Source organism: Perognathus longimembris, chromosome 8 (assembly GCF_023159225.1).
Source record: "Perognathus longimembris pacificus isolate PPM17 chromosome 8, ASM2315922v1, whole genome shotgun sequence".
Lineage (NCBI taxonomy): Eukaryota > Metazoa > Chordata > Mammalia > Rodentia > Heteromyidae > Perognathus > Perognathus longimembris.
This window is the reverse complement of record NC_063168.1, coordinates 23,970,657-23,995,591: the sequence shown is the minus strand read 5'-3', so window position 1 is coordinate 23,995,591 and position 24,935 is coordinate 23,970,657. Positions and strand designations below refer to the sequence as shown.

Genomic DNA, 24,935 nt, shown 5'->3' with positions numbered 1-24,935 from the left:
TTCTGGCCATTTTCTGTATATGTGGTGCTGGGGAATTGAACCCAGGGCCTCATGTATACGAGGCAAGCACTCTTGCCACTAGGCCATATCCCCAGCTCCTTTTTTTCAAATTTTTATTTATCAAACTGATGTATAGAGAGGTTACAGTTTCATACTGCCGGGCTCCAGTCGCCTCCCCTGGCGCGGGGATTCAGTCTCTGCTATCCGCTAACAGCTCCCTTTCTCACCTTCTCCCCTGGTCACCTGACCTGCAGGTAAGGCCAGAGTGGAGTGGGGGGCTCAGGAAAGACCTCAGGTGCACACGGCCGTACGAGATCGTTTTACCCCCCTCCTTACCCGTGAAGAAAGCCAGGTGTACGCGGACCTCGAAGATGCTTGGAGAGCGAATCTGATTTAATGAGGGATGGGCTAAGGCTGATATGGTAGGAGGTGACGAGAGAAGGGTGATCGGCTAGAGCGCTGACGATAGGCTGGCGAGCTTGTCATAGGACCCCCTCATGAGCTAACGTCACTTGGATAGCGACACCCCAGGGGTGAAAAGCCCACGAGAATGGGGGTCACATGGGCTCGCGAGAAAGTTGGGGGCTGGTTGCAAAGCCAGTTCTTCTGGTTCCGGACCCAGAGAATTGTGGCCTGCTTTCGCATTCCCCAGGGCTGGAGGGAAGGGCGGCGTCTTGGGTGCTCTCCAATGCCCTTCCCCCTCAAGACCAAGGCTGAACCCCAACATCATATGTTAGGCATTGGATACATTACTTGTACTGTTTGTTACCTCGTCCCTCATACCCCCCTCCCTCCTTCCCCTTTCCCTCCATGAGGTGTTCAGTTCACTTACACCAAACAATTTTGTAAGTATTGCTTTTGTAGTTGTTTGTCTTTTTTTACCCTGTGTCTCTCAATTTTGGTATTCCCTTTCAATTTCCTAGTTCTAATACCATAGCACTTTGGAAAGAAGACAATATGACATTGTATTGTATTAGTGTCATAGTGATGATAATCTATAATTGTCATTGATTCCAAGCTGAAAAACAGATTTATATTACTTCTGAATTGTGATAAGTTTGTTTAAGAGTAAGAGTTTGCTGAAATCTGATGAATAATACAACTTTCTAAGTAGTCATTATATTAATATAAAATCCTATGCAGCTATCTTAAGTATAGATATATTTCTCTCTTGTTTCTGCTTATTTTGTCAACTTGGAAAATAAAGCCTTTTGGGGTTTTTTGTTGTTGTTCTCTGAAAAATGAGTACTTTGTAGTCTATAAACTTCTTAACTCCTTTTTTTTTCCTAGCATAACATTCTTTTTTTTTCCCCCCAGTGCGGCACATGTTTATTCAAACTCAAGACACCCCAAATCCCAACAGCTTAAAGTTTATACCAGGAAAACCAGTTCTTGAGACAAGGACCATGGATTTTCCCTCACCAGCTGCAGCATTTTGCTCCCCTCTTGCTAGGTATATTACTGTTTCTTTTGGCTTTTACCGAGAAACATAGACAATTGATGCTGATGTTAAGACAGCCTTATTTACCTATTGCACTTTTATGGGCCATGCATCGATTTCAGTATATAAAATTCTTTGTTAAGAGATAAAAGATCAAATGAGCCTTGATGTTAGAAAATTTTTCTCCTGGGCTGGGGATATAATTCAGTGGTAGAGCTCTTGCCTGTCATGTGTTCATGGCAAATTTTATGTTGTCTTTAAAAATCTGATAGTTAAGAACAAGAAAATTTTGCTCATTTTTTATGAGTGCCAAGTATTATTTCACTCTGAACTATAAATTATTACAATAATCAACAATGGCATGATCTAAAAAAATTGTCAATGGGGACAGTTTTAACATTCACCAAAGACAAGTTTAAATGTATGTCAGAAATGATAAAGAACAAGTGATAAAATTGTTTAAATGAACTTCTGTTGAGCCAGTAGCTTCAGGAATTATTTATAAAAAATAGTATTAGAGTCAAACAGCATCAACTAAATGTTTTTCTTTTGGGTGCTAGAGATGGAACCTGGTGCCTGTGCGTGCTAAGCCCCCACTCTACTACTCAATTATACCAACCCCAATTGAACCCAATACTGATTGCTAAAGGTATTGGGAAAGTAAAACTCAGATAACTTTATATACATATTTCTATACAGCTATTTTGTATGTCTCATTTAGAAAAACTAGAGACAACATTCAAAAATCATTTTTAAAATGTCTAGTTATTAAATATGTGTGTTTTCTTTGACTTAAACATAAACTTTCCAGAATATATCTTAGTGCATTTTGCACACTTTTTGTTTTGCTTTGTTTTTGTTGCCAGTCTTGGGGCGTGGACTCAGGGTGAGTTCTGTCCCTGGCTTCTTTTTGCTCAAGGCTAGCACTCTGCCACTTGAGCCACAGCGCCACTTCTGGCTGTTTTCTGTATATGTGGTGCTGGGGAATTGAACCCAGGGCTTCATGTATGCGAGGCAAGCACTCTTGCCACTAGGCCATATCCCCAACCTTGCACACTTTTTTTTTTTTTTTTTTTTTTTGGCCAGTCCTGGGCCTTGGACTCAGGGCCTGAGCACTGTCCCTGGCTTCTTCCCGCTCAAGGCTAGCACTCTGCCACTTGAGCCACAGCGCCGCTTCTGGCCATTTTCTGTATATGTGGTGCTGGGGAATCGAACCTAGGGCCTCGTGTATCCGAGGCAGGCACTCTTGCCACTAGGCTATATCCCCAGCCCTTGCACACTTTTTGATACTAACTATAGTAAAAAAAAAAAAAAGTTTTATGTGTAATGAAATATGTGTATGTAGAACAGATGTTTGATGGGATCATCTTTACCCTTTTCTTAGAAGAGGAAATGCATTTTTCTGTGTGTGTGTATGTGTGTGTATGTGTGTGTGTGTGTCTGTCCTAGGGTTCGAACTCAGTGTGTGGGGGCTGTTCGTGAGCTCTTTTGCTCAAGTCTAGCACTCTACCACTTTGAGCCATAGCACCACTTCCAGTTTTCTGGTGGTTAATTGGAGATAAGAGTCTCATGGACTTTGCTTCCCCGGGCTGGCTTTGAATGGTGATCCTCAGTTCTCAGCCTCCTGAGTTGCTAGGATTATAGGCGTGAGCCACTAGTGAAATAAATTTTTATGTTTCTTTTTTTTGTTCTAATGTTCAGATTTATTCTTATTAGGTAGTGTTTTAAGTAAAATAATAAAATTCCATGCTGGGTATGTGGCTTAGTGGTAGGGTGCTTGCCTAGCATGCATGAAGCCCTGGGTTCTAATTCTTAGAACCACATAAAACAGAAAAAAAATGGAAGTGGTACTGTGGCTCAAGTGGTAGAACACTAGTTTGAGCACAGAGAGGCTCAGAAACAGCACTCAGTCCCTGAGTTCAAGCCCCAGGACTGGCAATAATAATAATAATAATAATTTTTAGAAATTCCAGTGACTACATTATTAATTTCACAATTGTATACTGGAGTCTAGAAACACTGTCTTAGAGAATAGTCACACATGTACACATGGTATGTATAGAGAAGTTTATTGTAGCATAGTTGGTAATGGTAAAAAGTTGGAAACAACCTGAGTATTCATCAATAGGAAAATTTAGGTAGACTTTATTCATAGTGTGCAAATATTAAAAAGGATAAAAGACACCAAGACATATATACCGTTGAGGCAAAAAAGCAAGTTGCAAGAAGTGGCTCTGTGGCTCAGGTGGCAGATTGCCTTGAACAAAAAGAAGCCAGGGACAGTGCTCAGGCTCTGAGTTCAAGCCCCAGGACTGGCAAAAAGGAAAAAGAAAAAAGAAAGAAAGCAACTTGCAGAAGAGTATGCTGTGAAGAAAAAAAGTACACGCACACGCACACGCACACACACACATATCCACCACAAATAAAAAATGCCTTGATGAGAATGTCCCTGAAATGTACACCAAAGAGAGGATTTGGGAGCATTTTAACTATATATGTCTTCTTGGGAATGTTGAAATAAAAAATGAATTCCCAGGTTTATATTTTTTAAAAATGCAAAGGGCTGGGGATATACCTCAGTATCAGAACCTTGTCTAACATGAACTCAGCTCTGGGCTCAATCCCAGCATCACAGAAAAAGGGAAATGAAAAAAACTTGGTTTCTTAGATTCCCAAAATTATTATGTTTCATTTAACAAATCTAATCTTGTTTCTTTGTATTAGCAAATGATCTTCTGTAAGCCAATGTAAGCTCCTGAAAAGAGGACTATCCCTAGTCATTGTCTTGCTAGTGCTTCAGATACAACTTATTTAGAAATGACCAAGTATTTGTTGAATGAATGAATAAATGAGTAAATGAATACATACATAGTATTCTATATTACTTCAGGAAGGCTTTTGACAGTCACAGTCATCCTTGTGTTTGTATCTAGTAACTCATCCCTCTTTATTATCAAGTCCTACTACATTTTTTTTTGCATGTACCACAGTCATTTTATTCATTTACTAGTTGATGGACATTTTCAGGATTTGAGGGGAAGCTTTTAAAAGTAAAACTATGAATATTCATGTGCAAATCCTGTGGGGCATACATTTTCATTTCTCTTGAGTAAATACCTAGAAGTGGGATTGATGAATAAGATGAGACAAAACTGGCCATGAGTGGATAATTGTTTTAGCTGGTGATGGGTACATGGAGGAGGTTCTTTTACTTTTATTGCTACTTTTCTATACGTTTGCCTTTTTTCATAATAAAACATTTTCATTGTATTATTACTTTCTGTATTCACAGGCAATTATTTAGAATTGAAGGAGTAAAAAGTGTCTTCTTTGGACCAGATTTCATCACTGTCACAAAGGTATATAGAGGATTACAGAAAATAAGACCTTGAAGTATTGGTAGCTTTTTTGTAGTCCAGTGCCCCTTCCCAGAATCTTCATTTTTATTTTTTACCACTGTGCCTCGTGTAGAATTTCCATTCCTAGTGTCTTTAGCACATACTAATTTATTTATTTATTTTTTGGCCAATCCTGGGCCTTGGACTCAGGGCCTGAGCATTGTCCCTGGCTTCCTTTTGCTCAAGGCTAGCACTCTGCCATTTGAGCCACAGCACCACTTCTGGCCGTTTTCTCTATATGTGGTGCTGGGGAATCGAACCCAGGGCCTCATGTATACGAGGCAAGCTCTCTTGCCACTAGGCCATATCCCCAGCCCCAAGCACATACTAATTTTTAAAATCTCAGATTAGTTTTATTAAAGCCTTACTTTCCTCAAGTTAATCATTTAAGAAAAATTTTCAGTTGAAATTAATTAGAGTCCATATATAACTACAGTCTGAATGCTTCATTTATCAGGGGAAAAAAATCCTTAGGCCACAGTAAGTCACAGGTCACATGCAGTGTCCAAGATTATATGACTAGCCAACAGTGAGACAACACTCAACTTTGGCAGGACTAGAGTTCAGCTTCCAAGTGTTAATTCAAGTGTCAAAATATTAATTGTTTTGAATTTTCAGAAAACCCTTTCTCAGCCACCATAAAACAATACTTTCTACAGAAGCAAATTTGTTTTCTTCATTACATTTAACCACTTAATATTTTTAATTTTATTGCCTGTGATTCATTCCTACACTAGAATGAAAACTCCATGAAGATAAAGATTGTCTCCTAAAGTAATGACTATTACACAGTAGGCACAAAAAGTCATTTTTTTAAGAAAGAGACTCTGATACAGGATTTCTTTTTTTTTTCTTTATTGTCAAAGTGAAGTACAGAGGGGTTACAGTTTCATATGTAAGGCAGTGAGTACATTTCTTATGCAACTTGTTATCTCCTCCCTCATTTTCCCCCCTCACCATTTTCCTCTCCCTCCCCCCATCCCATGTGTTGTACAGTTGTTTACACCAAATGGTTTTTTAAGTTTTACTTTTGGAATGGTTTGTCTTTTTATCCTTTGTCTCTCTATTTTGGTATTCCCTTTCCCTTCCCTAGTTCTAATACATGAATATACAGTATCCAAGGTACTAAGATCAGATATAGTGATAGCATGGGTAAACCATGGGAAGGGAATATGAGAGAAAAAGAAAAAGAAAGGGTGCAGTTTCACATGGCATGTTGAAAATAATTGCAACAATGATATACCATTTGTTTTCATAATGTGGAGTTCATTTCATTTAGCATCACCTTTTATGTTCAAACCGGTATAGCTATTGGGCTAGTGTGATCTGCTGCTATGACTAACCTAAACATGTACTAATTATTCCCTATAAGGGGAACCATAGCATCCATGTTTCTTTGGGTCTGGCTCACTTGACTTAGTATGATTTTTTTCTAAGTCCATTCCCTTATGGATGGGGCAGTGTCATTCTTTCTGATAGAGGCCTAGAACTCCATTGTGCATATGTACCACATTTTCCTGATCCACTTGTCTACTGAGGGGCATCTGGGTTGGTTCCATATTTTAGCAATGACAAATTGTGCTATGATCTTGCTTGTAGTCATTTGGGTAGATGCCCAAGAGTGGGGCTTCTGGGTCGTAGGGGAGCTCTATATTTAGCTTCTGAGGAACCTCCATACCACTTTCAAGAGTGGTTGAACAAGTTTACATTCCCACCAACAATGTAGTAGGGTTCCCTTTTGGCCACATTCCCTCCAGCATTTGTTATTATGAGTTTTCCTAATAATGGACATTCTTACTGGGGTGAGGTAGCATCTCAGTGTTTTGATTTGCATTTCTTTTATGGCCAGTGATGTAAAGCACTTCATGTGTCTCTTGGCCATTCTCATTTCCTCTTCAAAGAAGTCTCTTTTTAGGTTTTTAGCCCATTTGTTGAGGGGGGCATTGGTTCTTTGAGGATTTGTTTTAGAGGAATTTAATTTTTTGAGTTCTACGTATATTTTAGATATGAGGCCTTTGTCTGTTGTATGGCTGGTAAAGATCTTCTCCCAATCTGTGGGTTTTCTATTTATCTTGCAAGCTATGTCCTTTGCCCTGCAGAAGCTCTACAGTTTGATGCAGTCCCATTTGTCCAACCTTTCTTGGATTTGTTGCATTTCTGGGTCTTTATTAAGGAAGTTTCGTACTGTGCCAAGGAGCCCAAGTGTTTCTCCTATTCCTTCTTGTAGTGTTTTCAGGGTATCTGATTTTACTTCTAGGTCTTTGATTCATTTGGTGGAGGGTGATATATAAGGATCTAGTTTTAGTTTGTTACAAGTGTTGATCCAGGTTTGCCAGCACCATTTGTTGAAGAGGCTGTCTTTCTTCTATCCTATATTTTTAGTTCCTTTTTTTTTGGGGGGGGGCAGTCCTGGGCCTTAGACTCAGGGCCTGAGCACTGTCCCTGGCTTCTTCCCACTCAAGGCTAGCACTCTGCCACCTGAGCCACAGCGCCCCTTCTGGCTGTTTTCCATATATGTGGTGCTGGGGAATCGAACCGAGAGCTTCATGTGTAGGAGGCAAGCACTCTTGCCACTAGGCCATATTCCCAGCCCTATTTTTAGGGCCTTATCAAAGATTAAATAGCCATTGTTCTGTGGGTTCATTTCTGGGTCTTTGGTTCTATTCCATTGGTCCTCATGCCTGATCTTGTGCCAGTACCAAGCTGTTTTTATTACTATAGCTTTGTAATACAGATTAATGTTTGGTATTGAAATTTCTCCAGAACTGTTCTTTCTACTTAGGATTGTTTTTGCTATTCAGGGTCTTTTATTGTTCCATATGAATTTCTGGATTGCTTCCTCTATTTCATTAAAGAATGGTGTTGGGATGTTGATGGTATTGCATTGAATTTGTAGATAGCCTTTGGCAATATTGCCATTTTCACAATGTTATTCCTCCCAATCCAGGAGCATGGGAGGCTTTTCCATTTCCTAAGTTCTGCCTTAATTTTGATACAGGGGTTCTTAAGTTGAATTTTAGGCTTCTAGTGCTTTTCCCCAAATGAAGGGTTATGGAAAGCAGATGTGGGTTGACTGACCCTTGACCATTACCATTGTAACTAGTAGATAAGATTTTTACCATCTTTGCTATATTTAAGTTTTCATCTCTCTCTCTTTATCCTTCTCTTTATTGAGATAAATTCTATTTGTTGAGATGATATTCTAGTCCAGTTTCCAAATGATTCATTAAAATATTACCTGTTGGGGCTGGGAATATGGCCTAGTGGCAAGAGTGCTTGCCTCGTATACATGAAGCCCTGGGTTTGATTCCCCAGCACCACATATACAGAAAATGGCCAGAAGTGGCGCTGTGGCTCAAGTGGCAGAGTGCTAGCCTTGAGCAAAAAAGAAGCCAGGGACAGTGCTCAGGCCCTGAGTTCACGGCCTAGGACTGGCCAAAAAAAAAAAAAAAATTACCTGTTCTGGGCATGATGATGCAGGCCTGTAGTCCCAGCACATGGAAGGGTGAACCAGGAACATCATAAGTTTGAGGCTAGCCTAGGCTGTGTAGCAAACCCTTTCTCAAAACAAAACAAGCTGGGCACTGGTGACTCTTGCCTGCAATTTTAACTAAATGAGAGGCTGAGATCTTATGATCTCAATTCCAAGTCAGTCTGGGTAGAAAATATGATGTTCTCTATCTCCATGGAGAGTAGCTGGACACAGTGGCATGTTGCTGTGATCCCAGTGACAATAAGTCTAAAGATTAGCAGATTACAGTGCAGGCCTGTGTTTGAGCAGAAATTAAGACTCTATCCTAAAAATAACCAATGAAAAGCCAAGCTGGGGCATGGCTAAGTGGTATCACGTTAGCCTAGCAAGTATGAGTTTAATATACATCTCTTTTCCTAAACACTAGACGTTTTACTAGTTTCATGCTGTGTCCATAGCAGTGCCCACTTCTCAAACCTTTTGATTACTACTTGGTTCTAAATTCATGACAAAAATAATCCCTTTATCCATGTTGAATCAATTTTGAATAGTATTTTAAGTATAGATTCTAGTTAATAGCATCCTCACAAAGACGTTTCCTTAAAAAAATAAACTAAAGAATAATCCATGTGCTGGTGGCTCACACTTGTACTCCTGGCTACACAGGAGGCTCAGGTCCAGAGGATCAAGAGTCAAAGCCTTCTGAAGGGGCTGGGGATATGGCCTAGTGGCAAGAGTGCTTGCCTCGTATACATGAAGCCCTGGGTTCAATTCCCCAGCACCACATATACAAAAAATGACTAGAAGTGGCGCTGTAGCTCAAGTGGCAGAGTGCTAGCCTTGAGCAAAAAGAAGCCAGGGACAGTGCTCAGGCCCTGAGTCCAAGCTCCAGGACTGGCAAATAAATAAATGAATAAATCAAAGCCTTCTGAAGCAGAAAAGTCCATGAGTCACTAAACTAGCCAGCAAGACCCTGAGCTTGGAGGTATAGCTTGTGTGGCAGAGCTAGCTGAGCCAAGCATGAGGCCCTGGATTTGAACCTTAGTACTAGCAGAAAAAAGGACAAAACATGTTATATTTTTATTTTTAATATATTGAGGGGCTGGAAATATGGCCTAGTGGCAAGGGTGCTTGCTTCATATACACGAAGCCCTAGGTTTGGTTCCTCAGCACCAGAAGTGGTGCTGTGGCTCAAGTTGGCAGAGTGCTAGCCTTGAGCAAAAAGAAGCCAGGGCAGTAAAGGAAATGCAAATAAAAACAACCCTGAGATACCACCTTACTCCAGTTAGAATGGCCTATACTCTGAACTCAGCCAACAACAAATGCTGGAGGAGATGCGGGGAAAGAGGAACCCTTCTCCACGGTTGGTGGGAGTGCAAATTAGTACAACCACTTTGGAGAACAGTATAGGGGTTCCTCAAAAACTCAGCATAGACATACCCTATGACCCAGACATACCACTCCTAGGCATCTATCCTGAACAACAGGTCTCAGGATATCAAAAAGACAGCTGGACATCCATGTTTATCGCTGCACAATTCACAATAGCCCAAATATGGAAACAACCCAGATGCACCTCTACAGATGAATGGATCCCAAAAATGTGGTACCTATATACAATGGAGTACTACATAGTGATTAGAAATGATAAAATATTGTTATTCACAGGGAAATGGTCAGAACTTGAACAGATAATGTTGAGTGAGACAAGCCTAGAACACAGAGAACAAAGGGGCATGGTCTACTTGATATATGACTGTTAGGGTGGGGGAAGGGGGAACAGTAGAGACCAGGTCTGCGAAACAAAAAACTTCTTGTCAAATGGTATTTCCACAGGTTTGGGTCAGCAACCTTATATTATGTATCTAAAACCAAACAACTACTAAACATAAAAGACCTATCAGTGGATCACAATAGCTCAACAGTTATGTACATATGATCGTATAAGACAAGGATAAGCAAACTCTATTGTTGACGTTATATTTAAAGTTCTAGGTGAATTTCCTTTGGTGTAGCCACGTGGCTACTGTATATGATTTTGGTACACTGGGTATTGTATATATGCCTACCTGATCTAGGGAAGGGAAAGAAAAACAAGGGTGTAAGATATCACAAGATATGAACTCTCTGCCCTATTATGTAACTGTACCCCTTTTGCACAACACCTTGTCAACAAAATTTAATTAATTAAAAAAAAGAATAACTTTGTTGGCAAGACATAAAACAAAGTGGCTGGGCTAAACACCATATTCTCTAGGTTTACATAAATCATGTAATGCAGAAAGCTTATTTGTCTTTATAAGAAATAAATGTTTTTTTTTTAAATTTCACAGTTCTGTGATCGTTTTCAAAATTATATAAAATTTGAAATGGAAAAAAAAAAGAAGCCAGGGACAATGCTCAGGCCCTGAGTTCAGTCCCAGGACTGACCCCCCCCCCAAAAAAAAAAGATATTGATACTATTTAGGTATTTACTAATGATCTTTTCATTTATGGAAAAATCTAGTTGTCTAAAGGTACAAATGAAACAATTTTATAGAATCTTTTCTGTAGCAGAGTGACTATTATTCCACAGCATCTTTGAATATTTCAACATCCTTTATAAAACATATTATAAATTGAACTTTTGAATAGGTGTGGAATGGCCTATGTATTTGCTTAAGTAGTTCTAACCTATTTTCGTTAAGAGAATGAGAATCTTTTTATCTCTCTTTAAAGATAGAGAATCTGCCCAATATTTTAATTCTTTGCACCATAAGATATCTTTTAATGTCTTAATAATTCTCATCATATAGGGCAATGTACATACAACACACTTAATAAAAGTTTGATGCCTGAATAAACAGTAGAATATTCCACTGTATCTTCTGAACTCTAAATGTGACTTTTAAAGAGAGAGTGACACATACTTTGTAGAAATGGGTGCTGTTGTAAAGTCTATATAGGAAAAGTGCTAGGAAAGCTCAGTGGTATTTTGAATTTGTCTTTGCCCTGGGCTTGAAATACAGCTTTTTCCTTTGTATGTTTGTAGGAAAATGAAGAAATAGATTGGAATTTACTGAAACCAGATATTTATGCAACAATTATGGACTTCTTTGCATCTGGCTTACCCCTGGTTACTGAGGAAACACCTGCAGGAGAAGCAGGTAACATGTTGTGTTGAGTAATTAATATTTATCTTTTTCCAGACTTTTCTACTTTATTCCCCCTTGTCTTGATTGCAGAAGGGATAGGAATACAGATTTTTTTTTTTTTTATCATTTGATGTGTTTGGCTCTGGTGCCAATTCCAGAAGGGAGAAATATGTACATGTTTTTATTTATGCTTTTTGAATTTTTTAATGTAAAATTGATGATTGTACAAAGCTAAACCTTTCCATTATGAATTATTTTTCTTGTGGTGTTTGGGATAAACCCAGAGTCTTGAACATAGCTTGACAAGCTCTCTATCATGAGCTAGGTCCATAGCCCTCAGTTAGTCTTTGCACATGAAGGAAACAATATAATGATCATTAGTTTGTCCTCCACTCAGTTTTAGCAGATGTTAACTCTGTGTGTGTGTGTGTGTGTGTGTGTGTGTGTGTGTGTGTGTGTGTGTGTTTTGTTGAAGGTCATTTTGCTTTAGATCCTTTTTTGTTGTTTTTTCTTTTGGTCAGTCATGGGGCTTGAAATCAGGGCTTGGGTGCTGTCCCTGAGCTTTTGGGCTCAAGGCTAGCATGCTACCACTTTGAGCTCCATTTCCAGTTTTTGGGTGGTTAACTGGAGCTAAGGGTTGGACTTTCCTGCCTGGACTGGCCTTGAACTAAGACCCTTAGATCTCAGTTACCTGAGTAGCTAGGATTGCAGGTATGAGTCACTAGCACCCATTTTTAGATCCATTTTGAACTAAAATAGTAATGCTAAAACAAATGCTTTATTTCCACCATTTTTCCCTTTGTATTTACAGAGATGTGTGAACTTGGTTTGTTTTTCTACTTTTCTATGCATGTAAGTCTTCAGGGAATATACAGTGTTGGTTTTTGTTCTATAATCCCAATTGGAATTATAGACATGTGCCACTATGCCATCTTCTCATTTTTTTTTTGTTTGTTTTGCCAGTCCTGGGGCTTGTATTTGGGGCCTGAGCACTGTCCCTGGTTTCTTTTTGCTCAAGGCTAGCACTCTACCTCTTGAGCCACAGCACCACTTCCAGCTTTTTCTGTTTATATGTGGTGCTGAGGAATCGAACGCAGGGCTTCATGCATGCTAGGCAAGCGCACTCACTACCACTAAGCCACATTCCCAGACCCTCATGTTTGCTCTTAACCTTTTAATAACTTGTGTCATATTACAAAATTATCATTACAGTATGTTGTCTTTGAGATACATCCATTAAAATATAGTTTTAGTTCATTTTAAATGCTGAATGATATTCTATTATATGAATAAACTACAAGTGCTCCTTTACTTATGTTCCAGTTGGTCACTTATACTACTTTCTATTATAAAGACTGATACAGGGGATATCCTTATGCAAGTCTCTTGTATATGTGTAGAATGTGTGGAATGGTTTTGTAGAGTATGTTCCTAGAAGTGGATTATTGTGTCATAAACATGAATTGACATACACTTCAGCAGTATATATGAATTTCTTGGTTTTAAAAAATAATTATTTTTATATTATAAAGGTTATGTACAGAGGGGTTACAGTTACATAAGTCAGGTAAAGAGTACATTGTGTGTGTGTGTGTGTGTCAGTCCTAGGGCTTGAATTCAGGGCTTGGGCATTGTCCCTGAGCTTTTTGTATGCTAACTACTGTCATTCTACCACTTGAGCCACAGTTTCATTTCCACCTTTTTTGATGTTCATGGACTTTCCTGTCTGGGCTGGCTTTGAATCCTGATCCTCAAAATCTTAGTCTCCTGAGTAGCTAGAATTACAGGTGTGAGATACCAGCACCAGGCTACATTCAGTGTTCTTTATCATTATGTACTGTCTCTTTTCTTCCCTCCATTCTGCTTCTGGCTTCCCTTCCTTTCTCTTACTTTTTGGGTCCTGGTAACCAGGGCTCATGCATGCTCAGTGTGTACTTTACTACTGAGCCACACCCCCAACTCCTTTTGCTCTTTTTATTTTTGAGACAGGATTTCACTATACAGATCAGGTTGGCCTCAAACTTGCTGTGTAATTCAGACTTGTTTGTCAGGACTAGCTTGGAGTCATGATCCTCAAATCTCAGCCTCCTAAGTAGTAAGGATTAAGGTATGAAGCCACTAGTGCCCTGTGCTATTTTTTTAGTCCTTGAAAATGAGCAAAGTTGGGCTGGGAATGTGGCTTAGTGGTAGAGTGCTTGCCTAGCATGCATGAAGCCCTGTGTTCGAGTCCTCAGTACCACATATACAGAAAAAGGCTAGAAGTGGCACTGTGGCTCACGTGGTAGAGTGCGAGCCTTGAGCAAAAGAAGCTCAGGGACAGTGCCCAGGCCTAAGTTCAAGCCTGGCAAAAAAGAAGATGAGCAAAGTTTACAGATGTGCTAAAACTCTCACGCCCTGACATGATAATTAAAGTATTTAAATATGCTCATCTTCATTACTGAATACTCAGTTGATCAGTATTTCCTTAGTTTCCTTTAGAGAATCAACTATGTCACATTTCAAACTTACATGTTTGATTTTCTTTTTTTTTTTTTTTTTTGGCCAGTCCTGGGCCTTGGACTCAGGGCCTGAGCACCATCCCTGGCTTCTTCCCGCTCAAGGCTAGCACTCTGCCACCTGAGCCACAGCGCCCCTTCTGGCCATTTTCCATATATGTGGTGCTGGGGAATCAAACGGAGAGCTTCATGTGTAGGAGGCAAGCACTCTTGCCACTAGGCCATATTCCCAGCCCCTGATTTTGTTTTTAATGAGTCATGAAGTTAAAATCATCCTGTTTTAATAGTTGTATGATTATAAAATTTCTACTATTGTTTTTATTAACTTGTGATTGTTTGTAGGTTCTGAAGAAGATGATGAAGTTGTCGCAATGATTAAGGAATTGTTGGATACTAGAATACGGTATGTGCTCCTCTTTCTACCTCAAATCAGATGCTGTCCAGGCAGTTTTCATTATACCAATGTACTCTTATTTGACCATGAAGTTATAGTAGAGTGCCAAAATGAGCACAACTTAAGCCACAATAAGTAACTATAATAATTGAATTTAAAGTATATGTCTTTTCTGTATTCATCTAAAAATATAATATACCTGCTAGAGGTGTGGCCTAAGTGATAGAACATCTGCCTAGCAAGCCAAAGCTCTGGGTTCAAACCCTTGTAACCATTCTCAAAGAAAACATCTGAAGATGACAGGGCTAGGATGTAGCTCTATGGTACAGCACCTGTCTAGCAAGATAAGGCCCAGAATTCAGTGCCACTACCACGGGGGGGAAAAAAGATAACAGGTCTGTGGTATAGCTCAGTGATAGAACACTGATGTTCGATTCCTAGCTCTGTACAAGACAAAACAAAACAATTAAAAAACCTTGTTAATTTAAACATAGTCAATAATACATTTCCTTCACAATATTGATATGGCATTGTTATATAGGCAGTATTGGGGAAGCCAGCACTTCCCCAGCTAGCATTCTATCACTTGAGCCATGCTTCTATCCCTACTTTTTGCTGGTTGTTTTGGAGACGCTACCTAGCAAACTTTTCTGTTTGCACTCACTTCTAATTTTGATCCTCCAGATCTCAACCTTCTGAATAGTAGGCATGAGTCACTGGTGCCTGGCAGTACTAGATTTTTTAGAAATTAAAAAGGGCTTTAAGTTTTTCTTAGAAAATTAAAAATGTCTTAGTTTGGGGAAAATTGTGAAGAGAAGAATACCTACATTTTAGTCATTTGCCTATAAAGAGTCAAATTTCAGGAAGTAAAGAATATTAGGCTAATGCATTTGCTCACAGTTGACTAGTAGTCCATATTTTGGGGGATAAATTATTTAAAGGCTTTAGATAAGCGTCAAAGCCACATTGGGTTGACACACAAAGATGTGGTGAGAAGGGAAGCCCAGAGAAATTTCCCTTCAATTGTTGGTATAATGCCAGCATATAAGGAACTGGGTAGAGGATGGCAGCTAAGAATCAAATGAAAATTTGTTTAGAGGGGAAGAAAATTTAAATTCTGGGTTACCAGTTCAGTCTTAGTTAGTAAGACTAAGAGCCCAGAAAGCAAGGAAATTAAGAAAGTAAACTTATATGGTTACTAACCATGTATTGTATTCTAGAAAATCACTAAGAGTATGTTTTTTATGTTTTCACCACAATACATGGTATGTAATGGAGAGAGAGAAGGGAGAATAATGTAGTAGAGGGTGAGTCTAATGAAGGTATACTGTAAGCTCTTGATCCATGTAGCCATTCCATAGTGTATGTATTGTAAAATATCTGCATGATAAAGAAATAAATTTATAAATTAAAAATAAACTTAAAAGAAAGGAAAGTAGACCTAACCCTCAGATTCTTCATTATGGGAAGGCATTTACTTATTCTTAGCTGTGGAAGGGAAGAGATTAAGGCAAACAAGCAGCAAATGGAAAGTTGAGCAGAATTTTGTCAGTTTTATTATACTAGAGACAAAAATTGAAGTTTAGGCTATGTCAAGGAGGTTGGACCTCAAGAAACATATAGACTCTTGGTTGGACTTCTGGGAGAACTGTACCCTTGGAAAAAACTAGAAATAACTTAGAGAGCTGCTTAATTCAAGAACAGATTGCGCTGGGTGCCATTGGCTCACGCCTGTAGTCCTAGCTTCTTGGGTGGCTAAGAACTAGAGGCTCAAAGTTGAAAGCCAGCTCAGGCAGAAAAGTACTGGTCTTAACTCAAAGCTGCATGGTGTGTGCCTATCATTTTACCTTTATAGGAAGTGGAGATTGTGAGGATTGGTGGCCCAGGCTAGCCTAGACAGAAAAGTTCACCAGACTTTATCTCAGTAGAGGAAGCTGGGTATGGAAGTGTTTGGCTGTCATTGCAGGTATTATAGGAAACCTTAAGTAGGTGGATCATGGTCTAGGATGGTACCTGGAAGGAAGTGAGACTCTACCTCAAAAATAACCAGTGCAAAAGCAAAACAAACAAACAATAAAAAACAACACCCATGGGTAGAGAAGTGGCTTAGTGTTAAAACACCTGCATAGCAAATGGGAACCCTGAGTTCATACCCAGCACTGCAAAAAATAAATAACATAAAATAGAACAGATAGGAAAAATCCTATCTGATGTAATATAATACTGAGTCACCTTAACTTTACATGCAATGTTCATTATTTAGTCAAAAATGTCATATCTTGAAATTAGAATAAAAGAGGATAAAACAGATCCAAAGATAACGTATATATTAGAACTATCATACTGCTCTTTAAGATAACTATGACTAAAATGTTCAAGAAAATAGATGAAAAGATAAAGAATTTCATTGGAGAACTGGAATCTATAAGAAAAGAAGCAATAATTCTTGAGCTAGAAATATAACTTAAGAACTCATTAAATTATTTTAACATCAAATTAGACACTGCTGAGGAGTGGACTATATACCAAAATATAGATCAATAGAAAATATCCAGGTGGAAGCAGACAGAGAAGCGAGAATAGGAAATTCAGGGAAAAAACATAAGAGACATAGTACATGACAGAAAAGATCTAATAGTGTCCTGTAGGGTTTGAAATATATCTAGAATTAAAATAACATGACCTAAATATAAAATGTAGGGAATATAGCGTTCTAAGATCTTGGAATCTAGGAAAGCAATGCATTATTTTGCAAAGTAAACAGTAACTAGTAGAAGATTCTATAACAACTGTGTAGAGGGGGGAGATTAAATACTAAAAAATACTCGATCCAAAATAAAAAAGACAGGGAAGTGGTGCTATGACTCAAGTGGTAGAGCACTAACGTTGAGTTGAAGAGCTCAGGGAAATCGCCCAGGCCCAGAGTTCAAGTCCCACAATGGATAATAATAATAATAATAATAGTGATGACAGGAAACAAATGATAAGAATGTAATATAACCCCAAATATCTTGATAGTTGCATTTAACTGTATATTGGTTGTCAACAAAAAATAAGGTTGTAAGACTAAGTGTGTAAAACATGAATGTGCTACTTATGAGTATGCACTTTTAAATCAAAGCACACCGGTTGAGAATAAAAAGATGGAGAAATGTATAATGATCAGAGAATTAATTAAAAGAAAGCTATGCAGTCCTACAGATATCAAAACATTTACCTTACAGTTAAAGATAGTATTAGAGTTCCAGAGAGATCTTTTTGTTGTTGTTGTTGGTGGTGGTGGTGATCGTGGGCCTGGGCTTTGTCTCTGAGCTCTTTAACTCAAGGCTAGTGCTGTACCACTTTGAGCCACAGCTCTACTTCCAGTTTCCTGGTGGTTAATCACCAACTTTCCTGCCTGGGCTGGCTTTGAACTGTGATCCTCAGATCTCAGCCTCCTGAACAGCTAAAATTACAAGTATGAACCAGGAGTGCCTGGCTGCAGAGAGATCTTTTATAATAAAAAGGTAATTTCTACCAGGACTTTCTTGTCATCAAAGGATATTATTTATAGTACAAGGTGAAACTGTAGATTTTATTGTGTATGTGGAATGCATAAGGAACTACAAATTAAAATGAAAAAAAAATAGGGCTGGGAATATGGCCTAGTGGTAAAGTGCTTCCCTCATATACATGAAGCCCCGGCTTTGATTCCTCAGCACCACATATATAGAAAAAAAAAAAAAAAAAAAAAGCCAGAAGTGGCTCTGTGACTCAAGTGGTAGAGTGCTAGCCTTGAGCAAAAAGAAGCCAGGGACAGTGCTCAGGCCCTGAGTTCAAGCCCCAGGACTGGCAAAATAAATAAGTAAAATGAAAAAATACAGATAGAGACTAGAGCAAGTATTTTACAAAGGACAATAATCAGATGACCACTAAACATAATTTTTAAAAAGGGCTCAGCCTCAAAAATTATCATTACAAAGCCACTAGAATGTTTAAAACCACAAAGGTTGACACCACTGGGAGTTAATGAGGACATGGAGCAGCTGGAACTCCCTTACTGCTGGTGGGAATGCAAGTGTAGTAACTCTGGAAAAATATTTGGCATTGTTTACTAAATCTGTATGCATTCATGCTCTTGACTCAGCAGTTTTTTCTCCCAAACATTTTCCAAGTAGTAAAGACATTAACAAGAATCTTCATGGCTATGTAGCTATTTGTAAAAGCCAAAAACAAGTAATATTAACGCAGGTATCTATCAACAGTAGAATGTATAATAAATTATGGCATAGTAACTTAGTGGAGTATTATGCAGCAGTGAGATTGAATGAGTTAAGGGAAAAAGAATCCAGATATAAGACAGTGAATACGTGATTTAGAAGTAGAATTTGTATTTTTACTCCATAAATTCAAGAGTAAACAGCTAATCAATGACCATAGAAATTAGGATAGTAGGTATTATCAACAAGGGAATGATTAAGACAAAGAAAGACATTGTATAAACCTATTAGGAAATGGGCAAAAGAGCTAAAGAGAGACTTCACAAGAGAAGATATAAAAATGGCAAAGAAACACATGAGGAAATGCTCAACATCCCTGCTAGTAAAGGAAATGCAAATAAAAACAACCCTGAGATACCACCTCACCCCAGTTAGAATGGCCTATACTCTGAACTCAGGAAACAACAAATGCTGGAGGGGCTGTGGGGAAAGAGGAACCCTTCTCCATTGTTGGTGGGAGTGCAAATTAGTACAACCACTTTGGAGAACAGTATGGAGGTTTCTCAAAAAGCTCAATATAGACCTACCCTATCACCCAGCCATACCACTCCTAGGCATCTATCCTAAACAGCAAAACCCAAGATATCAAAAAGACATTTGTACTTCCATGTTTATCGCGGCACAATTCACAATAGCCAAAATATGGAAACAACCCAGATGCCCCTCCACAGACGAATGGATCCAAAAAATATGGTACTTATACACAATGGAATACTACATAGCGATTAGGAATGGTGAAATATTGTTATTCGCAGGGAAATGGTCAGAACTCGAACAAATAATGTTGAGTGAGACAAGCCTAGAACACAGAAAACAAAGGGGCATGATCTCCCTGATATATGACTGTTAACAAAGGGAGACGGAGAGACAGTAGAGACCAAGTCTGTGAACACTGTATATGTGCTTGATACATTGTATATTGCATATGGGTCTACCTGACCTAGACAAGGGATGGAAAAACAGGTTGTAAGATATCACAAGAAATGTACACACTGCCCTACTATGTAACTTCACCCTCTTTGCACAACACCTTGTAAAAAAATTTATGTTCAATTAATAATAAAAAATATATATTAAAAAAAAAAGACATTGTAACATATGTCTATAATCCCAGCTACTTGAGAGACTGAAATCTGGTGGATCAAGGTTCAAGGTAAACCCAGGCAAATAGCAAGACCCCATCTCAACCAACAAGCCAGGCATGGTGAGAAACAGCTATAAGCCCTATGAGGAGGTATTGGACCAACCTCCAAGGCTGGCCCTGAGCAGAAATATGTAATCCAATGGATGCCGGCTGCTCATATCTGTAAATCCTACTTACTCAACAGGCTGAGATCTGAGGATCTTGGTTTGAAGCTAGTCCAGGCAGGAAAGTCCATGAGACTGTTATCTCTAATAAACTACCCAGAGAAAAGCCAGAAGTGGTGCTGTGGTTCAAGTGGTCGAGCGCTAGCCTTGAGCACAGAGGCTCAGCGATAGCACTGTGGTCTGAGTTCGAGCACCAGGAATGGCTAAAAAAAAAAAGACCTTACCTAAAAAATAATTGAAGCAAAGAGTTTAGGGTGTGACCCAGTTGGTAGAGTGCAAGAGGCCCTGGGAGCAAACCTCAAAAGCACTGACAACAGAAAAAGAGTTGTATCAAATTTTTTAGTGAAGTCTTCTGTTGTTTTAAATATGTGACAAATATTTTGTGCTCCCAGGCCAACTGTACAGGAAGATGGAGGAGATGTAATTTATAAAGGCTTTGAAGATGGCATCGTACAGCTGAAACTTCAAGGTTCTTGTACCAGCTGTCCAAGTTCAATCATTACTTTGAAAAATGGGATTCAGAACATGCTACAGTTTTATATTCCAGAAGTAGAAGGTGTAGAACAGGTATGTCAATATTAAGTTTGTGTAAATATGAAAAAAATGACCTCACTTTTTCACCAAGGCAAAAGCTTTGTTATCAAACTTGAAGTCTCCTTATTTTTGCACTAACTTTTGTGTTTAGAGGGAACACTAGATATGTGCCAGGCATTTTTACAGATATTACTACATTTAATCTCCTAATAACATGTTTATTAACTAAGTCATCCCCACTTTTTACATAAGGTAACAGAAACTCAAATACACTGCTGTTGTGACTGCAGCAGAGAAATTATGGAAGGGGGATTCAAAACGTCATCCAGTTTTAGAGATGGGTTTTAGAAGTCTTTAAAAGTGGAAGAGCTCATTTCTCCACATTATTCTCTCTATGTGTCTATGTCTGTCTCTCTCTCCCTCTTTCAGGCTCTTATGTTGGGCCTCACAGATGCTGTATTTGCCATATACCAAGCCCTTCTTGTTTTAACCATGTCAGCAAGAAACCAATGCAGGAATCATCTTCGTTGTACTGTGAAACAGAGTACTTTGTGGTGTTAGGGAACTCTATCTATAGCATATTTGATTTTTTTTTTTTTGTCTGAACAGGCCTGCGGAGTATAGATAGCACAGCTCAGCATGTTCTTAGTATAGTGTCTCTCATGGCAGTGATTCTTAGCCAAGAAGCCTGGCCTTCTGGAGAGAAGTTGTCAAGGAGGGGAAGATTATGTGGAGATTAGAAACCTGAGAAAACACTTTAGATAAGTCTGTGTCCTAAGAAGGTATCTCCTCCCAGCTCATCTGAGTGTAGTTGTATTAAAATCTGTCCTTTTGGCCCCATGAACACTAACTCTGTTTGAAGTTTTTATCAGCCTTCTGTTGAAATGAAACTCTACTTTAGTCCAAAGTTTCTTTTCGTGTGTCTTTGTCAGTGGTGGTCAGGTCTAACTCTTGGAAAGACTAGAAATCATATCTAGGTCTTTGCATTTCTCTGCAAAACTAGCCTTGTCTTACAAATGTTTTTTTTTTTCAAATATTTGTATGAAGTGAGTATTAGAAACTGGTACTTTTGGCTCCCACCTGTATACCTAAGTATTTAGGAGGCTTGGGATCTGAAGGTCACAGTTTGAAGCCAGCCTGTGAGACACTTGTCTTTAATTAACCAGTAAAAGCTGGAAGTGGAGATATTGCTCGAGTTGTAGAGCACCTACCATGAGCAAAAAACCCAAGTGAGAGTACAAGGAATTCAAGTCCCAGTATCAGTACAAAAAGTAAAAAGAATATCAGAATCTTATTCCAAATTTAGGAATAATTCTGCCCAAAATAGGAGTCAATTTATAATTTTAAAAATCAGATATTACTTAGATTGGATACAAGATACTCTTTGGAAGTAAAATGTTCACTTGTAGTCAATCTAAAAAAACTATGAGAGAATTTTTTTTCATTGATTGTCTCAGAGAAGAGCTGAATTCATTTAGAATTTGGTTAATATTCATTGGCTGTTTTTGTTTTTTTGAGATGGAGTTTTGCTATGTTGCCCAGGCTGGTTCAGAATTCCCAGGCTCAGGCTGATTCCCTATCTCAGCCTCCAAGTGGCTGGGACTTCTGTGTTAGCTCATGTGTAGCATGAGCCATCTAGACATTTTCTAACATATTATTTTGTTTCATTATACATTATGGGGCTCTTAAAAAATTGTACTCAGGGCTGGGAATGTGGCTTAGTGGTAGAGTGCTTGCCTAGCATACATGAAGCCCTGGGTTCGATTCCTTAGTACCACATATACAGAAAAAGCTGGAAGTGGCGCTGTGGCTCAAGTGATAGAGTGTTAGCCTTGAGCACAGAGAAGTTCAAGGACAGTGCCCGGGCCCTGAGTTCAAGCCCCCGGACCAGCAAAGTAAAAGTAAGAGCAAATTGAATATATGCAAACAGGATATACTAGACTAAAATGGAAGTGCTTTTGAAACAAAAATATACAAAGCTACTCACTTCAGTTTTATGACTACATACTAACAGTTCATCATTTATAGTCTTCTTTACCCTGGTGAGACTTGGACTCTGCTAGTGGAAGCCTCTTTTGAGACACAGAAGAGAGATTTGCTTTTACTTTCTTAGAATACCAGGTTATTATTTCGAATTGTAACTAGGAGCTGTTGATAGATTGATTTTTATTGGACTGCCATGCATTGTTATAGACTTCTTTAAGTAGATAACTAATATTAAGACCTTCCAATCTTTTCCTTAATTCTTAAATTCTGTTTTATTACTTTAGGTAATGGATGATGAGTCCGATGAAAAAGAAGCCAACTCGTCTTAAAATAATCTGGATTTTTTTGGTGGCACAACAGTTGAATTTACTGTTAACAAATAACAGGGTTTTATTAATAATATGCTAAGGTAAAAAACAAAAAATATGCTATGGAACTTCAGGATTAAGAAAATACGCCCTGTCTTCAGAGAATGATATATAAATATTATATTTTGCTTTACCACATGAGTTATTTATAACCTCCTGAGTCATCTGTACGCGTGGAGCTTTTCCAGGGATATTTTTATTTTTGTTCATCATTTCACATGATGCCCTCTTTGCATAGTATGTGAAGCAGTTTAAAAATACATTTTCTCCCACCTAATTTATTTGCTTTTTTTGTACAGAAATAAATAGGGAGGCTGCTTTGTGAGCTTTCTGCAACAAGTTTATTTTCCACCTTATTTTTTTTAAAGGTAGAACCAGATGCTGGTGGTTCATGCCAGTAATCCTTAGCTACTCAGGAGGCTGAGATCTGAGGATTATAATTTGAAGCTGGCCTGGGCAGGAAAGCCCATGAGACTCTTATCTCCAATTAACCACCAGAAAATCAGAAGTGGCTGGAGTGATTGAGCACCCAGGTCCTGAGTTCAAACCCTAGGACTGGCACCCCTCCCCCCCCACATACCAAAAAAAAAGGGGGGGGGTAGGCTATTATTCTGATAGCTTACATCTATAATCTTAGCTACTCAGGAAGCTGGGATCTAAAGATCATGATTCAACGCCTGCCCAACCAGAAGTCATATTCCATCTCCAAAATAACAAACAAAAAGCTGGCTGGAAGTATGGTTCAACTGGTTGAGACCCAGCCAAATAAACAAGCAATCTGAGCAAGTATGGGATCCTGAGTTCAAACTGGTATTGTTGAATAAAAAAAGAAGTTAAAAAATAAAGAAAAAAAATAAGCAGTTCTTCTGGTTTTGAAATGGTCTCTGGCTAAGTAACCTTCATTATAAAAGCACATAACTTCTCATTGAAAAACAGGTTCTTGTTTTGTAGTCCAAGTTGGCCCCAAACTCATGAATTTTCTGCTTCAGTCTCCTGGGTGCTGGAATTACAGGTAATCCCAGCTAAAGATAAAAAAGCCCAAACTGGAGGTTTGGCTCAAGTATCAGCCATGATCAAAAAAGTCAAGGGAAGGGCTGGGAATATGGTTTAGTGGTAGAATGCTTGCCTAGCATGCATGAAGCCCTGGGTTCGATTCCTCAGTACCACATAAAACAGAAAAAAATGGAAGTAGTGCTGTGATCAAGTGGTAGAGTGCTAGCCTTAAGCAAAAAAAAAGCTCAGAGACAGTGCCCAGGCCCTGAGTTCATGCCCCAGGACGCTAAATAAATAAATAAATAAATACCAAGCAACAGCAAGAGGTCTAGAGTTCAAGCTCCAGAACCAGCACACACACACCCCCCACACACAAAAGTAAGTAAATAAGCCAGCACTAGCGGCTAATGCCTGTAATCCTAGCTACTCAGTAGGCTGAGATCTGGACACAGCAGTTTGAAGCTAGCCTGGGCAGCAAAGTCCCTGAGACTTATTTTCAATTAACCACCAGAAAACTGAAGTAGTACTGTTGTGGCTCAAAGTGGTAGAGCCTTAAGTGAATAAAAGCTCAGGGCTGTACTCAGCCCCTGAGTTCAAGCCCCACAACCGACATATATTGGGCACTGATGCAGAGTACACATAGCCTTCAGCAGAACCTGTGCCCAGTCTTGAAAGACATTGTGCCAGATCTGGTGCTTCAGCCAAGTCTTCAAAAAGTATGAAGCCAGCAGCTTCAAGAGAGAGGGAGCCATAGCTCAGTGAATTCAATGAGCACAGGCCTACCATTGCACTTCATTTGCTGAGAGGTGAGTTACATAATCAGAAGCAGTACTGTGTATGCAATACCACGATAGTACATTGAACATTTTTTAAGTGTGAGTGGTAATTTTGGCAAAGGCACTATGTGCACATTTATATGCAGAAAGTGTTGATTCTAGTAGTGAAACATTGCTACAGCCATGATAAAAGCAGTCCTGTGTAATCAGCCTGCCACTACGTATTGGCGGATCACTCTGGGGAATGGTGCCATGCTAAGGGTTCCATGTTGCTGGCACATTGGCCACTCACCAGTGGCTGCAGCCAGGTCATCTTTGGTGAGTGGGAGTCCATGTTTCTGAGCCCATGCATATCCTATATCCTTGTCACCATGGTA

The 24,935-nt window shown here is 39.0% G+C and overlaps 1 protein-coding gene across 3 annotated transcripts in view; it reads left to right on the top strand.

Annotated features, from left to right (window-relative positions):
* The window catches only part of Nfu1 (NFU1 iron-sulfur cluster scaffold), a 28,054-nt gene extending 5,127 nt beyond the window's left edge, over nucleotides 1-22,927 (top strand). For all 3 annotated transcript variants that reach the window (XM_048352667.1, XM_048352666.1, XM_048352668.1), the window contains 6 exons: nucleotides 1,318-1,453; nucleotides 4,734-4,800; nucleotides 11,343-11,457; nucleotides 14,283-14,343; nucleotides 20,294-20,468; nucleotides 22,706-22,927. In XM_048352667.1, coding sequence (XP_048208624.1) covers nucleotides 1,318-1,453; nucleotides 4,734-4,800; nucleotides 11,343-11,457; nucleotides 14,283-14,343; nucleotides 20,294-20,468; nucleotides 22,706-22,750 — 599 coding nt within the window. In that variant the 3' untranslated portion in view covers nucleotides 22,751-22,927. The remainder of the gene's footprint in view (nucleotides 1-1,317; nucleotides 1,454-4,733; nucleotides 4,801-11,342; nucleotides 11,458-14,282; nucleotides 14,344-20,293; nucleotides 20,469-22,705) is intronic.
* The last annotated feature ends 2,008 nt before the right edge of the window (nucleotides 22,928-24,935 follow it).